Raw genomic sequence first — 23838 nt, 5'->3', positions numbered from 1 at the left:
TCAGGGCGTGACAACTGAGAGATGAATTCCACTTTCAGCAGAACAATAACCTGAAACACAAGGGTAAATCTAAACTGGAGTTGCTTATCAAGAAGACAATGAATGCTCCTGAATGGCCGAGTTCCAGTTTTGATTAACATCTACTTGAAAATCTATGGCAAGACCTGAAAATGGATGTCTAGCAATGATCAACAACCAATTTGACAGAATTGTTTTTATTTTTTAGAAAGAATAATGAGCAAATGTTGCACAATCCAGGTGTGGAAAGCTTTAATAGACTTACCCAGAAAGACACAGCTGTAATTGCTGCCAAAGGCGCTTCTACAAAATATTGACTCAGGGGTGTAAATAATGATGTAGAGTAAATTAGATATTTCTGTATTTTATTTTCAATAAATTAGCAAAAATGTCTAAAAACATGTTTTCACTTGGTATTGTGTGTTTATTTTTTTGAATGCATTTTGAATTCAGGCTGTAACAAAACATGTAGAGTAAGTCAAGAGGTATGAATACTTTCTGAAGGCAGTGTATGTGTGTAGGGCAGCCCCCGAAGAGACTATTCTTATCAACTGCATGCAAGAATGTCCTCTGTGTTGTCTCAGGAATTCAGCATTCCATGTGTTGATCTTTGCCAACCCTCATTGTCACGCCTCTGGGAAACGGAGGTTCTGTTGTTAATTACACCATGTAGGTCTGATATCTGATTGGAGCTTAACTTTACAGTAATACTATAGGTCAACAACTCAGATTTTGAATCAAAACCACTCAACTTCGAGTTCCTAAGCAAATTTGCAGAATTTTTATGTGTGTTATTTCTTCTTGCTTCTATATCCTAAGCATCTTTGCAGTATTTCGTTTTTGTGTGTGTGTTATTTCTGACATTATTAGCCCAGAACGCTTTTTGTGTTATTACACACAGCCAGAAATAACTTTTGGATATCAGAGCAGCGGTAACTCACCAGCATTATGACCAGCAATACGACTTTCCTGAATTCGATCGTACCCCCCAGGGCAACTGAACTTATTCCAGAGGCTGCTCCAAAAGGCTGCCGGGCACACCGTCCACCACTTCAGAGTATATTACTGGCTAATGTTCAGTCTCTGGACAATAAAGTATATGAGCTCAGGGAGAGGATCTCCTTCCAGAGAGACATCAGGGACTGGAACATACTCTGTTTCACATAGTCATGGCTCTCTCCGAATATACTGTCCCCGTTCATACAAGCAGCTGGGTTCTCAGTACATTGCACAGACAAGAACTCTCCGGAAAGAAGAAAGGCGTTTATATGATTAACCTCTCTAGGGTACGTGGGACGGTAGCGTCCCACCTGTCAACTGCCAGTGAAACTGGAGGGCGCCATATTCAAAACAACAGAAATCCCAAAATTAAAATTCCTCAAACATACATGTATTTTACACCATTTTAAAGATACACTTGTTGTAAATCCAGCCATAGTGTCCGATTTCAAAAAGGCTTTACGACGAAAGCAAACCAAACTATTATTTTAGGTCAGAGCTAAGTCACAGAAAAACACAGCCATTTTTCCAGCCAAAGAGAGGAGTCACAAAAAGCAGAAATATAGATAATATGAATCACTAAACTTTGATGATCTTCATCAGATGACACTCATAGGACTTCATGTTACACAATACATGTATGTTTGGTTCGGTAAAGTTAATATTTAGTCATTGAACATAAGAATTTGTTCTTAACTGACTTGCCTAGTAAAATAAAGGTCAAATTAAAAAAATTAAAAAATACATTTTGGGGAAGAATCTAGAGCAGGGTTCCCGAACTGGGGGCCAGCGGGCTGAAATTTTATTTGTCCCCCCAAGTTTGCTGAGCAAAAAAAAGAAAGAAAATCAGCTCCAAGTGATTTTAATTAGGGGAATCTGTTCAAGTATTTCCACTCATAGTGGAGAGACATGTGATCATATACAAATGTAAGTAAGGTTTGAAATTATTATGTTTTAGTCAAACATTATATCTGTTTGTGCTTCCTGCGTCAATTTGCAGTCTACAAATTATTGGTAATTATGTTCCGGCCCCGCCGACCATCCGCTACTAAATCTAGTTGATGATTCCTGATCTGGAGTAATGGTGGGAAACTGTGTTGTCTTAAGTTGTCCTTTGTAGAACACATCACTGTGGAGACAAAGACATGGCTCTTTCAGAATGACTTGCTGAGCTTGGAAATACCCTACAGTCAATGGTATAACCTTTCTAGGGCAGGCGTTCCACTAGCGGAACCCCTCCACAACATTCCTCTGAAAAGGCAGCGCGCGAAATTCACAAATATTTTTGGGAAATATGTCACTTTCACACATTAACAGGTCCAATACAGCAAATGAAAGATAAACATTTAGTTAATCTCCCCATCATGTCCGATTTCAAAAATGCTTTACAGCGAAAGCTCAACATGATTATGTTAGGTCAGAGTCAAATCACAAAAACACACACAGCCATTTTCCAGCCAAAGAGAGGAGTCACAAAAAGCAGAAATATAGATAAAATTAATCACTAACCTTTGATGATCTTCATCAGATGACACTCATGGGACATCATGTTACACAAAACATGTATGTTTTGTTCGATAATGTGCATATTTATATCCAAAAATCTCAGTTTACATTGGCGCATTACGTGCAGTAATGTTTTGATCCCAAAACATCCGGAGATTTTGCAGAAATACTCATAATAAACGTATAAATTGATAAAAGACACAACTGTTATTCACAGAATTAAAGATAGACCTCTCCTTAATGCAACCGCTGAGTCAGATTTCAATAAAACTTTACGGAAAAAGCATAATCTGAGAACGGCGCTCAGAACCCATAAGAGCCAGAGGATTATCCGCCATTTTGGAGTCAACAGAAGTTAGAAATTACACCATAAATATTCACTTACCTTTGATGATCTTCATCAGAAGGCACTTCCAGAAATCCCAGTTCGACAATAAATGACTGATTTGTTCCATAAAGTTCCATAAAGTCCATAATTTATGTCCAAATAGCAACTTGTTGTTAGCGTGTTCAGACCAGTAGTCCATCTTCAGGCACTTCGTCCAGGCAAAAACTCAAAAAGTTCCATTATAGTCCTTTAGAAACATGTCAAACGATGTATAGAATCCATCTTTAGGATGTTTTTAACATAAAACATCAATAATGTTCCAACAGGAGAACGGGAGCACGGGAACGGGAGGTAACTCTGTCGGGAGCGCGCGTCATGAGACCAAGGCACTCTGCCAGACCACTGACTCAAAGAGGTCTCATGAGCCCCTCCTTTGTAGTAGAATCATCATCCAAGTTTCTAAAGATGGTTGACATCTAGTGGAAGCCGTAGGAAGGGCAACTTAATCTACTAATAATATGCATATATTAGCATCTGGGACAGAGTAGGAGGCAGTTCACTCTGGGCACGCTATTCATCCAAAAGTGAAAATGCTGCCCCATTTCCCAAAAGAGTTATTAACTGAAAGGACATTCAAAAATGCCTAGTAAGACATCTAAAACAGAAGCAGAAAGATGAAGCCATTGAGAAGGTATCATTGCATGTGAGTCTTGTTCTTTAAGTTCAAGTAAGTAAGTAAGGCTTGTCTGAACCAGAATTGTCCATAGAGCAAGAGCCTTTTTCCTGTTTCGGTAAACGTGAGGCAGCTTGATGTACACCCGCTGAAAAGGACACTAGTCTATTTAGGCCCAATCCAGTACCAAGCAGAGAGGTATCATGACCCAAATTTAGACTTTGTCATGACAACTGGTAGTTGGACCACCAACCTTCCAAACACAGGGCAGACACTCTCACCACAAGGCCACTGGTCTGGTTTCTTCTTTTAGTGTCTACCCCTAAAGAGACCCACAGACATATTTTTATGCATTCTTTCATAAATATTTATTTTCGAACATTACTATGTTGACTAAACAGGTCGAGGTTCCACTGAATGATGTGATCTGACCTACTCATGTCACATTTCCATTTGCAGAGCTCACACAGTGGATGCATTCCCATGGAATTTATTCCCATGGAATATACATTCTGGTCTCCCGAGTGGCGCAGTGGTTTAAGGCACAACAGACACCCTGGTTTGATTCCAGGCTGTATCACAACTGGCTGTGATTGAAAGTCCCATACGGCAGCACACAATTGGCCCAGCATTGTCTGGGTTTGGCCAATAGGCTGTCTGTCAAGTAGGCTGTCAATGTAAACAAACATTCTTTGCTGCAGTATAAATAGCAGTGGCTCTTAGGCCTATTTCAAATGAGCTAGTTGAGTTTCCATACATTGGGCCTCCCGGGTGGCGCAGTGGTCTTGCTGTGCCACCAGAGATTCTAGGTTGGAGCCCAGGCTCTGTCGCAGCCGGCCGCGACCGGGAGGTCCATGGGGCGACGCACAATTGGCCCAGCGTCGTCCGGGTTAGGGAGGGTTTGGCCGGCAAGGATATCCTTGTCTCATCGCGCACTAGCGACTCCTGTGGCGGGCCGGGCGCAGTGCATGCTGACCAGGTCGCCAGGTGTACGGTGTTTCCTCCGACACATTGGTGTGGCTGGCTTCTGGGTTGGAGGTGCGTTGTGTCAAGAAGCAGTGCGGCAAGGTTGGGTTGTGTTTCGGAGGACGCATGGCTCTCAACCTTCACCTCTCCCAAGTCCGTACGGGAGTTGCAGCGATGAGACAAGACTGTAACTAAAAAAAATACAAAAATAAAAAGAGTTTCCATACATTTAAGAGAACCCATTAATTTTCACTGTTCCATGCTGCGATAGGAACTACATATTAACAAGGAACCATCCCCATGACAACAAAACTAGTTACAGCCGGCCACTGGGACCATAGAGAGACAGTCAGAGACCTCTGGGTGAAATGTGTTGGCGGCTAACAGTGTGATCCCCATAGCAACAGCCAGGACTGTTGTAGGTAGGAAGCAGGCAGCATAACTACAATGGCACAGACAGAACAATTTAAACCTTGGAAGGAAGACATTCTCACACACATACACACACACAAACACACACATTTAAAAGTCATATTCTTAAAGAATCAATAGCTATAAATAATTAATTTAAAAGTAAAAAATGTGATGTACCAATTCCGGATTTCCCCTTCAACAAGAAGGGTGACAATGCAGAAATAACAGAAAAAAACTGAAAACTTGAGCGTGCATAACTATTCACCCCCCAAGTTAATATTTTGTAGACACCTTTTGCAGCAATTACAGCTGCAAGTCTCTTGGGGTATGTCCCTATAAGATTGGCACATCTAGCCACTGGGATTTTTACCCATTCTTCAAGGCAAAACGTATCCAGCTCCAAGTTGGATGGGTTCCGCTGGTGTACAGCAATCTTTAATTCATACCACAGATTCTCAATTGGATTGAGGTCTGGGCATTGACTAGGCTATTCCAAGGCATTTAAATGCTTCCCCTTAAACCACTCAAGTGTTGCTTTAGCAGTATAATTAGGGCCATTGACCTGCTGGAAGGTGAATCTCTGTCCCACTCTCAGATCTCTGGAAGACTGAAACAGGTTTCCCTCAAGAATTTCCCTGAATTTAGAACCATCCATTATTCCTTCAATTCTGACCAGTTTCCCAGTCCCTGCCGATGAAAAACATCCCCACAGCATTTCCTTGATGGCCAAAAAGCTCAATTTTAGTCTCATCTGACCAGAGTATCTTATTCCATATTTTTGGGGAGTCTCCCACATGCCTTTTGGCGAACACCAAACATGTTTACTTATTGTTTTCTTTAAGCAAAGGCTTTTTTCTGGCCACTCTTCAGTAAAGCCCAGCTCTGTGGAGTGTACAGCTTAAAGTGGTCCTACATACAGATACTCCATCTCTGTGGAGCTTTGCAGTCCTTCAGGGTTTTCTTTGGTCTCTTTGTTGCCTCTCTGATTAATGCCCTCCTTGCCTGGTCTCTGAGTTTTGGTGGGTGGCCCTCTCTTGGCAGGTTGGTTGTGGTGCCATATTCTTTCCATTTTTTAATAATGGATTTAATGGTTCTCTGTGGGATGTTCAAAGTTTCAGATATTTTTTTTATAACCCAACCCTGATCTGTACTTCTCCACAACTTTGTCCCTGACCTGTTTGGCGAGCTCCTTGGTCTTCATGGTGCCGCTTGCTTGGTGGTGCCCCTTGCTTAGTGGTGTTGCAGATTCTGGGGCCTTTCAGAACAGGTGTATATATATTGAGATCATGTGACACTTAAATAAAGTCCACCTGGGTGCAATCTAACAAATTATGTGACTTCTGAAGGTAATTGGTTGCACCAGATCTTATTTAGGGGCTTCATAGCAAAGGGGGTGAATACATATGCACGCACCACTTTACCGTTTTAATTTTTTAATTGAATTTTTTTAAACAAGTAATTTTTTCCATTTCACTTCACCAATTTGGACTATTTTTGTGTATGTCCATTACATGAAATCCAAATAATAATCCATTTAAATTACAGGTAGTCATGCAACAAAATAAGAAAAACGCCAAGGGGGATGAATACTTTTGCAAGGCACTAGGTCTGCCTCCCAAATGCCACCCATATTCTCTATATAGTGCACTAGTTTGGACCAGAGACCAGGACCTGGTCAAAAAGATAGAGAACTGTATAGAGAACAAGGTGCCCTACAGAGGACAGCCTGCTCTCATACTGTGAGGTTTACCTGAAAAATGAAATAAACTTTTCCTTATAACACAATGTCAGGAATTCTCTAAAGCCAAGACTAATCCAGAAAATAGTTAAAGTCATAATTCCTGCAGAGTACAGACAGTGAACCCAACGTCAACGGAGAGAGGATGCATTAAACATCCCCCAGAGCCCCAGTCACCTGTCATATCCTAGGTCTGTGTTTCAAATGGCACCCTTTTCCCTATCTAGTGGATTACTTTCACACCCCTTGGCTTTTTCCACATGTTGTTGTGTTAAAGCCTGAATTTAAAATAGATTTTGTCACTGGCCTACACACAATACACCATGACGTTGAAGTGGAATCATGTTTGTAAAAATGTATAAAAAAGGAAAATCTGAAATGTGTTGAGTCACTAAGTATTCAATCACTTAGTTACGGCCTCCCTTAGTTACGGCAAGCCTTAATAAGTTCAGGAGTAAACATGTGCTTAACAAGTCACCTAAGTTGCATGGACTCACTCTGTGTGCAATAATATTGTTTAACATGATTTTTCAATGACTACCTCATCTCTGTACCCCACACGTACAATTACCTGAAGGGTCCCTCAGTCGAGCAGCGAATTTCAAACACTGATTCAACCACAAAGACCAGGGAGGTTTTCCAATGACTTACAAAGAAGGGCACCTATTGGTAGATGGGTAAAAATAAAAAAGCTGACATTGAATATCCGTTTGAGCACGGTGAAGTTATTAATTACACTTTAGATGGTGTATCAATACACACAGTCAGTACAAAGATACAGAAACAAATATTCTAAGACATGCTTCCAAGGCACTAAAGTAATACTACAAAAAATATGGCAAAGCAATAACTGTTTGGCCTGAATACAAAGTGTTATGTTCGGGGCAAATCCAATACAACACATTACTGACTACCACTCTCCATATTTTAAAGCATAGTGGTGACCGCATCATGTTATGGGTATGCTTGTAATTATTAAGGATTGGGAAGTTTTTCATGTAAAAAAAAAGAAACATAACGGAGGTAAGCACAGGCAGAATCATAAAGGAAAACCTATTTCAGTCTGCTTTCCATCTGACACTGGGAGATGAATTCACCTTTCAGCAGGACAATAACCTATAACACAAGGCTAAATCTACACTGGAGTTGCTTACGAAGAAGACAGTCAATGTGGCCGAGTTACAGTTTGGACTTAAATCTACTTGACAATCTATGGGAAGACCTGAAAATGGTTGTCTAGCAATGATCAACAACCAATTTGACAGAGCTTGAGGAATGTTGAAAAGAATAATTGGCAAATGTTGCACAATCAATGTTTGGAAAGCTCTTAGAGACTTACCCAAAAAGACAAAGGTTATTCTACAAAGTATTACCCCAACGGTGGGAATACTTATGTAAATTAGATATTTCTGTATTACATTTTCAATAAATGTGCAAAAAGGATTAAAACGTGTTTTCACTTTGTCATTATGGGGTGTTGTGTGTAAATGGGTGAGGAAAAACATATATTTAATCCATTTTGAATTCAGGCTGTAACACAACAAAATGTGGAATAAGCAAAGGGCTATGAATAATTTCTATAGGGAATTGGGTGCAATTTGGGATGGAGCCTATATGTAATCTCTACCCCTGCCCAAGATAGAGTATACTCTTTCTGAAGGGGAACATGTCATTAGCGCTCAGTATTTCTGTTGTCACAGTAGATAACATGGAACCTAGCTAATAAAGTTCAGGGTGAGATTGAAGTTGGCCAAGCTTTGTGAGGTTAATGAAATGGCAACTCACAGAGGCCTCAAGAGATTAGAGTGAGTTGAGTTGTAGTGAGTTATTACTAAATCATTGAGAACAGATAGTAGAGATGTGGAGAAACAAAGCTGCTTGGACAGATATAAAACAGAAAGGTTATCTAAACCGTAGACATGCAACAATATTGTTCCAGTTCAACCCGAGGATGAAACTCTGTTAACAGATTAACAGTCAGGAGGAAGCTCAAAGTTCCTGTCTCTTTTGTTTCCCATGTTAAACTTCCCCCATCAGGACTTTAAGACAGAGTAAAGCACAACACCTTAAACATACAGGTCCAGAGTGTCATCGTATCAGTCGTCAACGTATATCAAAAAACTACAGCTACTAAACATGCAACTTCTTTTTCTTCTGCTCTGTTTGTTTGTTAAACCAGGTAAGACCTCTCATTATGTTCTACTGTATATTGGTTAATATTATGTACTGTATTAGGGCTGAATCCTAACTGGAGATCTGCACCCGTAACTCAATGTTTTTTGCATTTACCATCCATTTACATAATTTACGCAAAAGTCGAAGTGCATGGATCTCAAATTAGGATTTGGACCTTTAATGATTACAGTCATCACAACAAATGAATCTGCCAACACTACCCATTAAAATATACATTGCGTCACCAGTTGGTGAGTACAGTGTAGTTAAGGCTAAAAGTGTCTATTTCGTATAGTAAGTGTTCCATTTACAAGCAGGGCTTTTTAATTGCCTTCTCTGACCATTGTCTCTGTCTCTTTTGACAGCTTTTCTCCAGGAGAGCCAATGGGCCAAATTGATCTTCCAGATTGGAGCACCGGTCATGCCTGCTGGTCAGACCGTCAAAATGTTTTGTATGGTATCATTTGTTGTGAACAAATACACCTGGTACCGTCTGAACAAGACCACATGGACAGCTATGAATATTAACAACAAATCTCTGACTCTAATTGTCACCACTAAGGACTCTGGAGAATACAAGTGTTCAGGTTATTACAATGGAACAAGGTACGACAGCAATGCAGTAAACCTGACTGTGGTAGGTACGTGACTGGAAGTTATTTTAAATCATAAAACTCCCATTAACTTCATAGTTATCACGAAACAAATGGTTAATTGTCATGGCATGTTTGTGGATGCTAGAATAGGGGATTGTGTTTTTCAACTTTTTTCACCCACTAATTATATTCCCGTCCCAGGGGAACAAACACAGCCAACACCAAGGCAACGCCAAATAGCTTCCTGGACTTATGCGAGAAAACCCTACTCATGTAGAGACACAAAGATATGTCAGGGACTGCAGTTAATGCTACCTGTTGGAAAATCAATAAGACGACAGAAGCATAGCATGCAGGGAGAGTTAAGTAGTTCAGCCAGGCTGAATTATTTTGACTTGTTTTTCACCGGAGCAGAACCCAGCACAGTTATGTCAGTGTTTATAGTAACCGCCCCCCCCAGCTAGGATAATGACCCAGCAGCATTGTAGTCTGTCTGCTTCCACCCTTCAACATCCCCCTCTCTCTATTCCATCTTTCAACAATCTACACCCCCTCTCCCACTCTATTCTATCCTTCTACAATCTACACGCCCCTCTCACACTATTCTATCCTTCTACAAACTACACCCCTATCCTACTCTATTCTATCCTTCTACAATCTACTCCCCCTCTCCCACTCTATTCTATCCTTCTACAATCTACTCCCCCTCTCCCACTCTATTCTACCCTTCTACAATCTACACCCCCTCTCCCACTCTATTCTATCCTTCTTCAATCTACACCCCCTCTCCCACTCTATTCTATCCTTCTACAATCTACTCCCCCTCTCCCACTCTATTCTACCCTTCTACAATCTACACCCCCTCTCCCACTCTATTCTATCCTTCTACAATCTACTCCCCCTCTCCCACTCTATTCTATCCTTCTTCAATCTACACCCCCCTCTCCCACTCTATTCTATCCTTCTACAATCTACACCCCCCTCTCCCACTCTATTCTATCCTTCTACAATCCTACCTGGAATCAAAAAGGGTTCTACCTGGAACCAAAATGGGTTCTCCTATGGGGACAGGCAAAGAACCCTTTCGAAACCTTTTTCTAAGAATTTAGTCTGGATCTGTAATCTGTGTTTATTTGAGTAACACAAAGTAGTTTATCATGTCCCCTCCTCTCTCTAGAGAGACTCCCCAATGTGTGGGTGTCATCCACACCCAAGGACTTGGTCACCATGGAGGGGCAGAGTGTCACCCTGTATTGTCAGGCCACCTCCCACCCCCTCTGTCATCTGGAGCTGGTTGGATGAGCAGGGTGGGTGGCAGGAGGTGGACATGGGGCGAGAGCTGACCCTGAGCATGGCAAGTGAGAGTGGGCAGTACTTTTGCCAGGCTTACAGCAACATCTCTTCCCTGACGCAGCAGCAACAAAGCCCCTCCCACACAGTCTATATCGTCTACTTCCCCATGACTGGTAATCTACTCGTTAATCACAACATCCACCTTATTTCTCATATGAGTCCAACACATTTAGCTTCCTCTCAGCCCAAGATGGAGAACAGCTCAGTTTGAGGAAATGATGAACGATAATGAGATTTGTTCCATTAGTAGAGAACTGAGCTGATAACGATGATGTGTGGTAATGGTGGTGTGATAGTGACAATGTACCAAAAGAAAAGGTAACGTACTGAGATGGTGCCTCTCACATTGCCATGTCATTATTCTGTTTTTATAACTTTGGATTGCATTTATCAATAGTTTTATGTTGTCGAACCCTGCTGTTCAATGTATGTATCAATATTTGATGCACAGTAGTACTTTATAGCATAGGTTTGTAAAGCTTAAGATTTTAGTGGAAGCCTGTGGCACATCAATGTCAATGCCGTTCATTTGACTGTTCCTCCTCTCCCCTTAGGCAGTGTGTATGCAGGAGTGGCAGGGTTGGTGCTGGTTCTCATTGCCGGGGTCTTACTGACCTTGTTGCTGCTGTGGCTCTGGAGGCAGCGGGCCAAAGAGAAGGCCGGTCAAGAGACCTTGGCCACCAATAGTGCACCGGCCAAAGGTGAGTGACACTGCCAAGTGTACTGCACAGTATCAACAGTTCTACCAAGTCTTCGGCTATACTGCAGAGTTATAATTATAACATGTTGGCTACTGTAGTTACAGGAAGTAATGTGTAGGACTCTAGTAGGTTTCTGAAAAGCCTACAATGTTCATTCAGACATTGTGAGTGTTGGTTTGATGTACTGTGATGTATTTTCCATGTACTTCCAGGATATACTGGACCTGCAAAAGCACCAAAGTAAGAGCATGATGAACAAATTATATTTGTGTGTTTTACATTTGTCTTCCTGTGTATGAGATTATAATTAGCTGATCACTATGCGGATCACTATGTTGATCATGTGTCTGCTGTCACCACTAGGGGGAAGAGTCAGGCCCAGGCTGGGAATGAGGGAGAAGTCTACATAAACTGTGGTGAATCCAACCAAGCCTACAGCGACCTGTACCCCACCTACATGACAGGGGATGATACCTACGCCACCTTGGGATGATTCCTCTTAAATCCTCCTTTGCTCATTGTAAAACACTGTGGGGCAGTTTCCCAGACACAGATTAAACATAGTCCTGGACTAAAAAACTATTTCGACAGATACTCTATTGACCATGCTTTTTCATCCAGGACTATGTTTAATCTGTGTCAGAGGAACTGGCCTGAAGAGGGTTAGAGTTTGTTAAATATTTAAAGAGAAGCTAGACTTGATCTCTAAAAAGTAAAGAGGTTTGAAAAGTTATATTTTTCTAATTTGTCTGCATTCATAGTGATATTTGTCAGAATCTTTTAATGGAAGCTTTGAATACAAAAACGAGTGTGAAACAAAAAAAGAGGCATTTCAATAACAATATATCTGTTAGTTCATATTTACATTGAGAATGCAGTACAGCGTATTAAACAATATGTTTTAAATGCATCAAAAACATAGAGTTACAGTTACTGCAACATTTATACCAGAGGTCTATTAACTTCATAACCCTCACGTCTCTGTTAATACTTCAGTAGCTGGCAGCGTCATAAAAGGATTGTGAAGATTATTATTTACAATAACAATAATCCCACTGGGCAAAAACTGGTTGAATCAATGTTGTTTCCACGTAATTTCAACAATTATTATTATTATTATTTTTTTTTACATTTGTTGATTTCACATTGAATTCACGTTTGTTGACAACTCAACCAAATGTAAATCAATACTAGACGTTGAACTGACATCTGTGCCCAGGGGGATGCTTCACATACTTAAAAAAGCTCCCAGTATGTGTCTTTGCTATGTTACAAAATTAAATTGCAAAGCAAATACAGTTTCACATGTCACCACACATGAACATTTGGCAATTCCATAAGTGGTGAAGACCATGTAGGCTAAAATCAATGCAATTCTTAGTTTCACAATTACAGTTTCAGTTCAATACAAAGCTTAGTTTATCACAACATGCATGAACTTGACGGACAGCCAGCATCCTGAAAACCTCATTTTTATGTGTGAATATATGTCCATATTAGGTGCTCAAGAACAAGGATTTAAAAAAAAATTAAAACAGGTTCAACCTTCAGCTGCTGCTGTTCGCTATGGTCCGCTGGCCCCAGTCCATTCTGCCCCAGCCCTCCTTGATCTCCAGTACAGCCAAAGTCCAGGGGCCCTGGACCACACGGTGGGGGAGGAAGCACACCACGAACACCCCCACCACGGCTCACAGCATCTGCAGGGCCTGGTCCTTCACCCCCCGGAGCTGGGATGAACTGGAGCCCCGATGCTGGGTAGGGGACTGGGGCGAGCAGGGCCCGGGCAATGAGCAGGTTACAGACTACTACGAGGAAGAAGACCAAGACTAGGCACCCCACGATGATGAGTGGTGGCCACAGTCCGCTTCTCGTCGTCAGTCTTGTCGTGGTAGCCCTCAAAGCAGCGCGACACGTTGCCGGTGTCCACCTGGATACCAGTTTCAAAGAAGTGCGGCATGGACATGGACAGAGTGAGCGCCCAGATGACCGCTGTGATGGCCACCCCGCGGCGCCAATGGTCAGACGAGGTGGCATCCAGTGGGCGCGTGATGGCCCAGTAACGGTTGACGCTGATGGCGGCGAGGAAGAGGACGGAGCAGTAGGTGTTGATGAAGAAGAACACACCGGTGACGCGGCACAGGAAGCGCCAGTCACCGCGGTGGTGGTAGTAGCCAATGCAGAAGGGGAGGGCGCACACGAAGAAGAGGTGGGTCACAGTCAGGTTGGCCATGTAGATGCGGATCTCATTCATGGCCTTGGTGTCTTGCATGCGCTGCAGCACGAACAGCACGTAACTGTTGGCTATCAGACCAAGGACGAACACAACACAGTAAAACAATGGGAAGAGTGTGTAACGGAAGTCTGAGTCCAGGAGGGTTCTTTTGATGACTGTCGATAAGTTCACTGTCCTGGTCACTGCTAAGTCCTCTTGCATCCCCATGGTCGACTCCACTGTTGGTTCTGCTAAAGCAAGGAACTCCCTCTGTGAGAATACTATATAAATGACTCATATTTCAAGACTCACTAATTTTCACTTCAGTACTTCTCTTACTGCAGTCACGAGGGCTTTGGACATGTCTAGTAAAATCACTTTATTGGTCAATTGCATACAAGGTCCAACCAAAGATTTACTTCCGCTTTTAAAGACAAACATACATATACAGGTGTTAAGAGAGGTGCCACACTGGGTGCCGAGGAGATGTTGTTGTGGGGTGTTAAGTTCCTTGCGCAAGGGCACAATGGCATCTAAGATTTTATACAAGCAACCATGTAGTTACAAGCTCACTTCCCGTTGCCTCTCTAACCGCTAGGCTACCACCTGCCACCCAGAATAGCTATAGGCCTATCCAGTCTGTGCAGTTGTTGATTCACTGAATCACTTCCTGATATCACAGGAAGTGCATCACACACCAGCATATTTGAGAGTTTCACAAAATACTGTAAATGTAAATCAAATACAGTCAGCTATAACACATACAGTTGAGGTCGGAAGTTTACATACACTTAGGTCGGAGTCATTAAAACTCGTTATTCAACCACTCCACAAATTTCTTGTTAACAAACTATAGTTTTGGCAAGTCAGTTAGGACATCTACTTTGTGCATGACACAAGTCATTTTTCCAACAATTGTTTACAGACAGATTATTTCACTTATAACTCAATGTATCAATATTCCAGTGGGTCAAAAGTTTACATACACTAAGTTGCCTGTGCCTTTAAACAGCTTGGAAAATTCCAGAAAATTATGTCATGGCTTTAGAAGCTTCTGATAGGCTAATTGACATCATTTGAGTCAATTGGAGGTGTACCTGTGGATGTATTTCAAGGCCTACTGTCACGTTCTGACCCTAGTTTTTTTTATTGTGTTAATTGTTTGTTTTAGTTGGTCAGGCTGTGAGTTGGGTGGGCATTCTATGTTTTGTGTGTCTAGGTTGTTTTTCTGTGTTCGGCCTAGTATGGTTCTCAATCAGAGGCAGGTGTCGTTAGTTCTCTCTGATTGAGAATCATTCTTAGGTAGCCTGGGTTTCACTGTTGTTTTGTGGGTGATTGTTTCCGTGTCTTACACCACATGGTACTGTTTTCGGTTTTCGTTATTCACGGTGCGTTTATTGTTTTGTATAGAGTGTTCAGTTTATGTGTTTAATAAACAACCATGGACACTTACCACGCCGCATATTGGTCCTCCGATCCTTCTCGCCTCTCCTCTTCAGACGAAGAGGAGGAAAACCATTACACCTACCTTCAAACTCAATGCCTCTTTGCTTGACATCATGGGAAAATAAAAAGAAATCAGCCAAGACCTCAGAACTCCACAAGTCTGGTTCATCCTTGGGAGCAATTTCCAAACTCCTAAAGGTACCATTTTCATCTGTACAAACAACAGCACGCAATTAAAAACACCATGGGACCACGCAGCCGTCATACCGCTCAGGAAGGAGACGCATTCTGTCTCCTAGAGATGAAATTACTTTTGTGCGTAAAGTGAAAATCAATCCCAGAAAACCGCAAAGGACCTTGTGAAGATGCTGGAGGAAACAGGTACAAAAGTATCTATATCCACAGTAAAACGAGTCCTATATCAACATAACTTGAAAGGCTGCTCAGCAAGGAAGAAGCCACTGCTCCAAAACTGCAATAAAAAAGCCAGACTACGGTTTGCAACTGCACATGGGGACAAAGATTGTACTTTTTGGATATTCGTCCTCTGGTCTGATGAAACAAAAATAGAACTGTTTGGTAGAGGTCGACCGATTAATGGCCGATTAATTAGGGCCAATTTCTAGTTTTCATAACAATCGGAAACTGGTATATTTGGGCGCCGATTTTCTTATTTTTTATACCTTTATTTAACTAGGCAAGTCAGTTAAGAACACATTCTTATTTTCAATGACGTCCTAGGAACGGTGGGTTAACTGCCTTGTTCAGGGCCAGAATGACAGATTTTCACCTTGTCAGCTCGGGGGATCCAATCTTGCAACCATACAGTTAACAAGTCCAACGCTATAACCACCTGCCTCTCGTTGCACTCCACAAGGAGCCTGCCTGTTACGCGAATGCAGTAGAAGCCAAGGTAAGTTGCTAGCTAGCATTAAACTTATCTTATAAAAAACAATCAATCAATCATATCACTAGTTATAACTACACATGGTTGATGATATTACTAGTTTATCTAGCATGTCCTGCTATAATCGATGCAACACTGGGGGGTGATTTATCAAAAGCGCATTTGCAAAAAAAGTGTAGAGTATATATTTTATATATTATTATATATTTTTAAACCTGCATATTTAGCTAAAATATATCCAGGTTAACAGACAATATTAACCAGGTGAAATTGTGTCACTTCTCTTGCGTTCATTGCACGCAGAGTCAGGGTATATGCAACAGTTTGGGCAGCCTGGCTCATTGCGAACTAATTTGCCAGAATTGTACGTAATTATGACATAACATTGAAGGTTGTGCAATGTAAGAAGAATATTTAGACTTAGGGATGCCACCCAAACGGTTCCGTATTTCACTGAAATAAACGTTTTGTTTTCGAAATGATAGTTTCTGGAATCGACCATATTAATGACCAAAGGCTCGTATTTCTGTGTGTTATGTTATAATTAAGTCTATGATTTGATAGAGCTGTCTGACTGAGCCGATGGTAGGCAGCAGCAGGCTCATAAGCATTCATTCAAACAGCACTTTCGTACGTTTTGCCAGCAGCTCTTCGCAAGCACAGCGCTGTTTATGACTTCAAGCCTATCAGACTAATGACTGGTGTAACAGATGTGAAATGGCTAGCTAGTTAGCGGGGTGCGCGCTAATAGCGTTTCAAACGTCACTCGCTCTGAGACTTGGAGTAGTTATTCCCTTTGCTCTGCAAGGGCCGCGGCTTTTGTGGAGCGATGGGTAAGGCTGCTTCGAGTGTGTCTGTTGTCGATGTGTTCCTGGTTCGAGCCCAGGTAGGGGCGAGGAGAGGGACAGAAGCTATACTGTTACACTGGCAATAATATAGTGCCTATAAGAACATCCAATAGTCAAAGGTATATGAAATACAAATGGTATAGAGGGAAATAGTCCTATAAATACTCTATTAACTACAACCTAAAACCTCTTACCTTGGAATATTGAAGTCTCATGTTAAAAGGAACCACCAACTTTCATATGTTCTCATGTTCTGAGCAAGGAACTCAAACGTTAGCTTTTTTTTCTTCTCCAACAATTTGTTTTTGCATTATTTAAACCAAATTGAACATGATTTGTATTGATATTTATTGGTATTATTGATATTTATTGGTATTATATTAAGTTAAAATATGTGTTAATTCAGTATTGTTGTAACTGTCATTATTACAAATATATATATTTTTTTAATTGGCCGATTAATCGGTATCAGCGGTTTTTGGTCCTCCAATAATCGGTATCGGTATTGGCGTTGAAAAATCATAATCGGTCGACCTCTACTGTTTGGTCATAATGACCATCGTTATGTTTGGAGGAAAAAGCGGGAGGCGTGCAAGCCGAAGAACACCATCCCAACTGTGAAGCACGGGTGTGGCAGCATCATGTTGTGGTGGTGCTTTGCTGCAGGAGGGACTGGTGCACTTCACAAAATAGATGGCATCATGAGGAAAGAAAATGATTTGGATATATTGAAGCAACATCTTAAGACATCAGTCAGGAAGTTAAAGCTTGGTCGCAGATGTTTGTTCCAAATGGACAATGACCCCAAGCATACTTCCAAAGTTGTAGCAAAATGGCTTAAGGACAACAAAGTCAAGGTATTGGAGTGGCCATCACAAAGCCCTGACCTCAATCCTATAGAAAATGTGTGGGCAGAACTGAAAAATCGTGTGCGAGCAAGGAGGCCTACAAACCTGACTCAGTTACACCAGCCCTGTCAGGAGGAATGGGCCAAAATTCATCCAACTTATTGTGGGAAGCTTGTGGAAGGCTACCCAAAATGTTTGACCCAAGTTAAACAGTTTTAAGGCAATGCTACCAAATACTAATTGAGTGTATGTAAACATCTGACCCACTGGGAATGTGACGAAAGAAATAAAAGCTGAAATAAATATTATTCTGACATTTCACATTCTTAAAATAACGTGGTGATCCTAACTGACCTAAGACAGGGAATTTTTACTAGGATTAAAACTGAGTTTAAATATATTTGGCTAAGGTGTATGTAAACTTCCGACTTCAACTGTACATGACGTGTCTTACAACACTTGGGTCACCAGCATTTTCTGGTCTGCTACCAAGTAGCAATACTGCTCTCTGTGTTCAAACAGCTAAATCATTTTTTAAGTGCCAACAGTATTTTGGAAAAATTCCAATCTGGTTTTCGTCTCCACCAGAGCACAGAGACAGCCTTACTTAAAGTGGTAAATGATCTTAGAGCCAACACAGATGCCAACCAGCTCTCTGTCCTTGTACTATTGGATTTAAGTGCTGCATTCGACACTGTTTTCCATGATGTCCATCTGGACAGACAGGGGAGGTTGGCCTCTCTGGTCCAGATCTAAATTGGTTTAGGACATATTTAACTGGTCGAGAGTTTTTTTTGTCACCCTTGGTGAATATAACTCAGAGAAAATACATATCACATGGGATTCCACAAGGTTTGATTTTGGGTCTGGTACTGTTCAGTTTATATATAAAATCTAATTAAATCAAATTGAATGTTATTGGTCACATACACATACAGTGGGGCAAAAAAGTATTTAGTCAGCCACCAATTGTGCAAGTTCTCCCACTTAAAAAGATGAGGCCTGTAATTTTCATCATAGGTACACTTCAACTATGACAGACAAAATTAGAAAAAAAATCCAGAAAATCACATTGTAGGATTTTTTAAATTAATTTATTTGCAAATTATGGTGGAAAATAAGTATTTGGTCAATAACAAAAGTTTCTCAATAGTTTTTTATATACCCTTTGTTGGCAATGACAGAGATCAAATGTTTTCTGTAAGTCTTCACAAGATTTTCACACACTGTTGCTGTTATTTTGGCCCATTCCTCCATGCAGATCTCCTCTAGAGCAGTGACGTTTTGGGGCTGTTGCTGGGCAACACGGACTTTCAACTCCCACCAAAGATTTTCTATGGGGTTGAGATCTGGAGATTTTGACCTGTCCCCAGGACCTTGAAATGCTTCTTACGAAGCCATTCCTTCGTTGCCATCAATCGTCAACCCATCAATTCAAGATTGAACTGTGTCATTCACTGAATATACTACAAAATTCACATGAGCTCCATAGACTGGTCTTCCCTGGCTGTCTGACCCTTCTAGGACCCCTGTCACCATCTGATCCTGCTAAGACATGATGAACATAGTGTTGTGTACTGACTCCACTGTGGTCAATTATTTAGAAACAATCCTCTTTCTGATTTGTATGCTGTTAGCCTACCTATTGTATTAAAAGCACATATTTCTCGCATTATTCACACAGTCAGAATTCCCTGCTTCAACTTCAATAGCCTACCTCTCCTAGATGGGAGAGAGGTTTCATGTGTGCCTAGTATGTGTGGTCCCAATGAAATACATGGGCAAAAAATCATGTGGCAGTTACAGTGTCTGTAAATAAATATTGATAATGAAAATAAATGGAGGGCGCTCAACTAACGTGAGTCGAAGTGCAATCAAAACATGTAATCATGATTGAAAAGGAAAATGCACAACGCACACATACGTTAGGTTTCTATGTGACCACATGAGCTTAGGTTACTATGGTGAACACATACGTTACAGGCTGACCACACCGCTCGCTTCGCTTGCGCGAGCGTTGCAAAATACATTTAGAAATCTATATTATTCAATTATTGCACCCACACTGCTCACGAGCGTCTGCGTTGCCAAGGGCTAGCGTTGTGCTTTCTCCCTGAGCGCTGCGCTCCAATGCACCTCTCACTCACATGAAGAAGACAGTCTACAAGTGAAGATACATTGGTCACACAACTGCTCGCGTCCTTATCCAATTCAGAGGTGCATACTGGAAGAACTGTCCACATTTACTTTTCGTCAGCCAACAAGATGAGTAGGCCTAACGAACAGCAGAAGCACTAGCCTATGTCAATCTACTATCCCCATATTACAAAAGTTGACCTATTCTATTCTGTGCGAGAAATAAATATTCCAAAATATAGTCCAGGACAGTTGTGGGATGCGATATATCTCAAATTAATACACTAACTGTTTTACACAATGTGGCTGACGAAATAGTTTAGCTTAAAATGTTGATAAACTATATGGCTATTTCTTCACATTATAAGCACAGCAATGTGCACACTACAGTAGGATAGAAGCATGAATGTTCCATTAGTGGGAAAACACTATTTTCAAAAGTGACCGCAAATGCGATTATGGATGTAATGCTTTAATTATAAAGGTGAGTTTTTATGGTGAAAATGATCTTCCCCAAACGTGAAACTCATGCGCTGCTTATGCATGCCAGTTAGCCTCTACACATCTTGTAAAGCAGATTAATGTGCTTCATTTTAAGAAGCTATTTGGCCACTTTAGTTGTGATACAAACCTTATCAAAACATATGGCCTATGGGCTAGGCTACATGAGGTGTGCGACTATGATTCGAAAAAGTTGCAAAAAAGGCATTGTTTCTTAAGCTGAGCATCATTGTCACATTGTCGAAAGGAGCGGACCAAGGCACAGCGTGCATATAGTTCCACATACTTTATTTCAAAGTGAAACTTAACAAAAACAACAAAGAAAAAACTAACATCCAGTTGTTAGGAATTTTATGAATAATGACTAAACAATATCTACATTATAAATAGAACTATAACTAATGAAAATTATAATCTGTTTTATTATATCTGATTAATAATATTAATTCATAAGGGAGGGGTTGTGGAGCATGAGACAGGGGGTAATTAAATTAAATAAATACCATTCCAGACAGGTTGGAGAAGACTGGAATTGTGGGTTTTTAAGTAAGCAGAAAGGGTCGATAACCTATGGTTGAACCGACTCAACTTAGCTCTGGGATGTTTAGATAAGGCAGTGTGTGTTTTCTTAGGTTTTCCATTAGCTGGAACTGTCTGCTGAATGGTGATGGATGAAAACTTCTGAAGTTTTATCTTGATTTAACTGTGTGTCTGGTGTGAGAGAGCGAAGGGGTGGGAATAAACTTTTCAACTTTTGTTGGGTCCTGGTTGATATGAGGAAGAACATTTTATGCCCTATGACGTCACATTTTGTATATAAACTGTTGTTCGTGGTTACATGGCAGCGCGCTCCGAGAATAAATACTATTATCTCATTTTGATAAGACTGGTCTCTGTCTATTTTATGCAAATAGGAATCTTACAAATTCTTATAAAATAGACTGAGCGATTTAATTAATAGGAATTATGAAATTCCAGCGACACCAGTACAGAGTGCACTTAGACACTAACTGAAAATAATATCCCACAACACAGGTGGGAACAATGGGCAAATTAAGTATGATCCCCAATTAGAGACACCGACGCTATTTGCCCCCCCCCCAAGGTGCGGACTCCGACCGCAAAAACCTGAACCTAGATGGGGAGGGTTAGGGTGGGCAAATAGCGTCGGTGGCAGCTCCGGTGCGGGACGTAGCCCTCGCTCAGACCGCGGATCTGGCCCTGAAGCCGGGCTGAACGCCGTGCCTGGACTGAACACCGGCACAGAGGAAGGCTTCCGGCCATGGAGCGGGACTGGACGCCGTGCCTGACTGCGCATCGGCGCAGCAAACTCCGGGCCGTTGACCATCACTGGAGGCTCCGGGCAGTTGACCGTCACTGGAGGCTCCGGGCCGTTGACCGTCACTGAAGGCTCCAGACCGTTGACCGTCACTTGAAGGCTCCAGACCGTTGACCGTAAGTTGAAGGCTCCGGACCGTTGACCGTCACTTGAAGGCTCCGGACCGTTGACCGTCACTTGAAGCTCCGGACCGTTGACCGTCACTTGAAGCTCCGGACCGTTGACCGTCACTGGAGGTTCCGGGCTGTAGACCGTCGCTGGTAGCTCTGGACTGTGAACCGTCGGACTGGTGACACGCTCCTCAGGGTGAGTGCGGGATGTACCGGGCTGGGGAGGTGCACTGGAGGCCTGGTGCGTGGAGCCAGCACTGGTGGCACCGGACTGATGACACGCTCTTCAGGGCGAGTGCGGGGAGCTGGCACAGGGCGTACCGGGCTGGGGAGGCGCACTGGAAGCCTGGTGCATGGGGCATTTTGCCGATGGTTTCATTGTTTAATTCAGTTCTAGTTTGATTGAGGAAAAAATTATAGATAATGTAAGCCAATTTTTGGCCAGCTCTCTCTCTCTAACAGTACGTCAACTAGCAAAAACTTTCATTTCATGAAATGGACATACACAAAATAGTCCAATTTGGTGAAGTGAAACTCTAAAAAATAACTTGATTCAAAAAATTCTAAAAAATGGAGAAGTGCATATGTATTCACCCCCTTTGCTATGAAGCCCATAAATAAGATCTGGTGCAAATTACCTTCAGAAGTCACATAATTCATTAAATAAATGATACCTGTGTGCAATATAAGTGTCACATGATCTCAGTATATATACACCTGTTCTGAAAGGCCCAAGAGTCTGCAACACCACTAAGCAAGGGGCACCACCAAGCAAGCAGAAATATGAAGACCAAGGAGCTCACCAAACAGATCAGGGACAACGTGGTGGAGAGGTACAGATCAGGGTTGGGTTAAAAAAATATATCCAAAACTTTGAACATCCCATGGAGCAACATTAAATCTGTTATTAAAAAAATGAAAGAATATGGCAACACAACAAACCTGCCAAGAGAGGGCCACCTACCAAAACTCATGGACCAGGCAAGGAGAGCATTAATCAGAGAGGCATCAAAGAGCTGCAAAGCTCCACAGCAGAGATTGGAGTATCTGTCCATAAGACCACTTTAAGCCGTACACTCCACAGAGCTGGGCCAGAAAAGTGGCCAGAAAAAAGCCTTTGCTTAAAGAAAATGACAAGCAAACACGTTTGGTGTTCACCAAAAGGCATGTGGGAGACTCCCCAAACATATGAAAAAAGGTACTAAGGTCAGATTAGACAAAAACGTATCTTAAACTCTATGTCTGGTGCAAACCCAACACCTCCCATCACCCCGAGAACACCACCCCCACAGTGAAGCATGGTGGTGGCAGCATCATTCTGTGGGGATGTTTTTCATCGGCAGGGACTGGGAAACTGGTCAGAATTGAAGGAATGATGGATGGCGCTAAATACAGGGAAATTCTTGAGGGAAACTTGTTTCAGTCTTCCAGAGATTTTAGACTGGGACGGAGGTTCACCTTCCAGCAGGACAATGGCCCTAAGCATACTGCTAAAGCAACACTCGAGTGGTTTAAGGGGAAACATTTAAATGTCTTGGAATGGCCTAGTCAAAGCCCAGACCTCAATCCAATTGAGAATCTGTGGTATGACTTAAATATTGCTGTACACCAGCAGAACCTATCCAACTTGAAGGACCTGGACAGTTTTGCCTTGAAGAATGGGCAAAAAATCCCAGTGGCATGATGTGCCAAGCTTATAATGACATACTCCAAGAGACTTGCAGCTGTAGTTGCTGCAAAAGGTGGCTCTACAAAGTATTGACTTTGGGAGGGGTGAATAGTTATGCACGCTCAAGAACAGTTTTTTTTGTGTTATTTCTTGTTTGTTTCACAATGAAAAATATTTTGCATTTTCAAAGTGGTAGGCATGTTGTGTAAATCAAATGATACAAACCCCCCAAAAATCTATTTTAATTCCAGGTTGTAAGGCAACAAAATAGGAAAAATGCCAAAGGAGGTGAATACTTTCACAAGCCACAGTACTTCTGTCTTTTGGATGGTTGTCCTTTTGCATCACCTAACGT

The 23838-nt window shown here is 41.7% G+C and overlaps 1 protein-coding gene and 1 pseudogene across 3 annotated transcripts; one reads left to right on the top strand and one right to left on the bottom strand.

The window, feature by feature from the left end:
* The first annotated feature begins 8702 nt into the window (after positions 1-8702).
* Positions 8703-12200, top strand: LOC112262065. 3 transcript variants are annotated; one of them, XM_042330167.1, is made up of 6 exons: positions 8703-8821; positions 9183-9454; positions 10591-10879; positions 11321-11467; positions 11680-11707; positions 11831-12200. In XM_042330167.1, exons 1-6 carry the CDS (start codon positions 8779-8781, stop codon positions 11958-11960), a joined length of 909 nt encoding a protein of 302 aa, XP_042186101.1. In that variant the 5' UTR covers positions 8703-8778; the 3' UTR covers positions 11961-12200. The 3 variants fall into 3 exon arrangements, with proteins under 3 accessions (XP_042186101.1, XP_042186102.1, XP_024293519.1); XM_042330168.1 differs by lacking the exon at positions 10591-10879 and having other exon boundaries at positions 9183-9248; XM_024437751.2 differs by lacking the exon at positions 10591-10879 and having other exon boundaries at positions 9183-9458.
* Positions 12201-12348: 148 nt separating this feature from the next.
* On the bottom strand, positions 12349-21713 carry LOC112262216 (annotated as a pseudogene).
* Positions 21714-23838: the final 2125 nt, after the last annotated feature.

This window comes from Oncorhynchus tshawytscha, linkage group LG11 (genome assembly GCF_018296145.1).
Source record: "Oncorhynchus tshawytscha isolate Ot180627B linkage group LG11, Otsh_v2.0, whole genome shotgun sequence".
NCBI lineage: Eukaryota > Metazoa > Chordata > Actinopteri > Salmoniformes > Salmonidae > Oncorhynchus > Oncorhynchus tshawytscha.
The sequence above is the reverse complement of the archived record's forward strand: the minus strand, read 5'-3'. Positions and strand labels throughout refer to the sequence as shown.

Coding starts and splice junctions, on each gene's coding strand:
- LOC112262065 (XM_042330167.1), top strand. CDS start 8,779: ATGCAACTTCTTTTTCTTCTGCTCTGTTTGTTTGTTAAACCAG. Junction 8,822..9,182: donor CTGTTTGTTTGTTAAACCAG/GTAAGACCTCTC, acceptor CTCTTTTGACAG/CTTTTCTCCAGGAGAGCCAA. Junction 11,708..11,830: donor GGACCTGCAAAAGCACCAAA/GTAAGAGCATGA, acceptor TGTCACCACTAG/GGGGAAGAGTCAGGCCCAGG.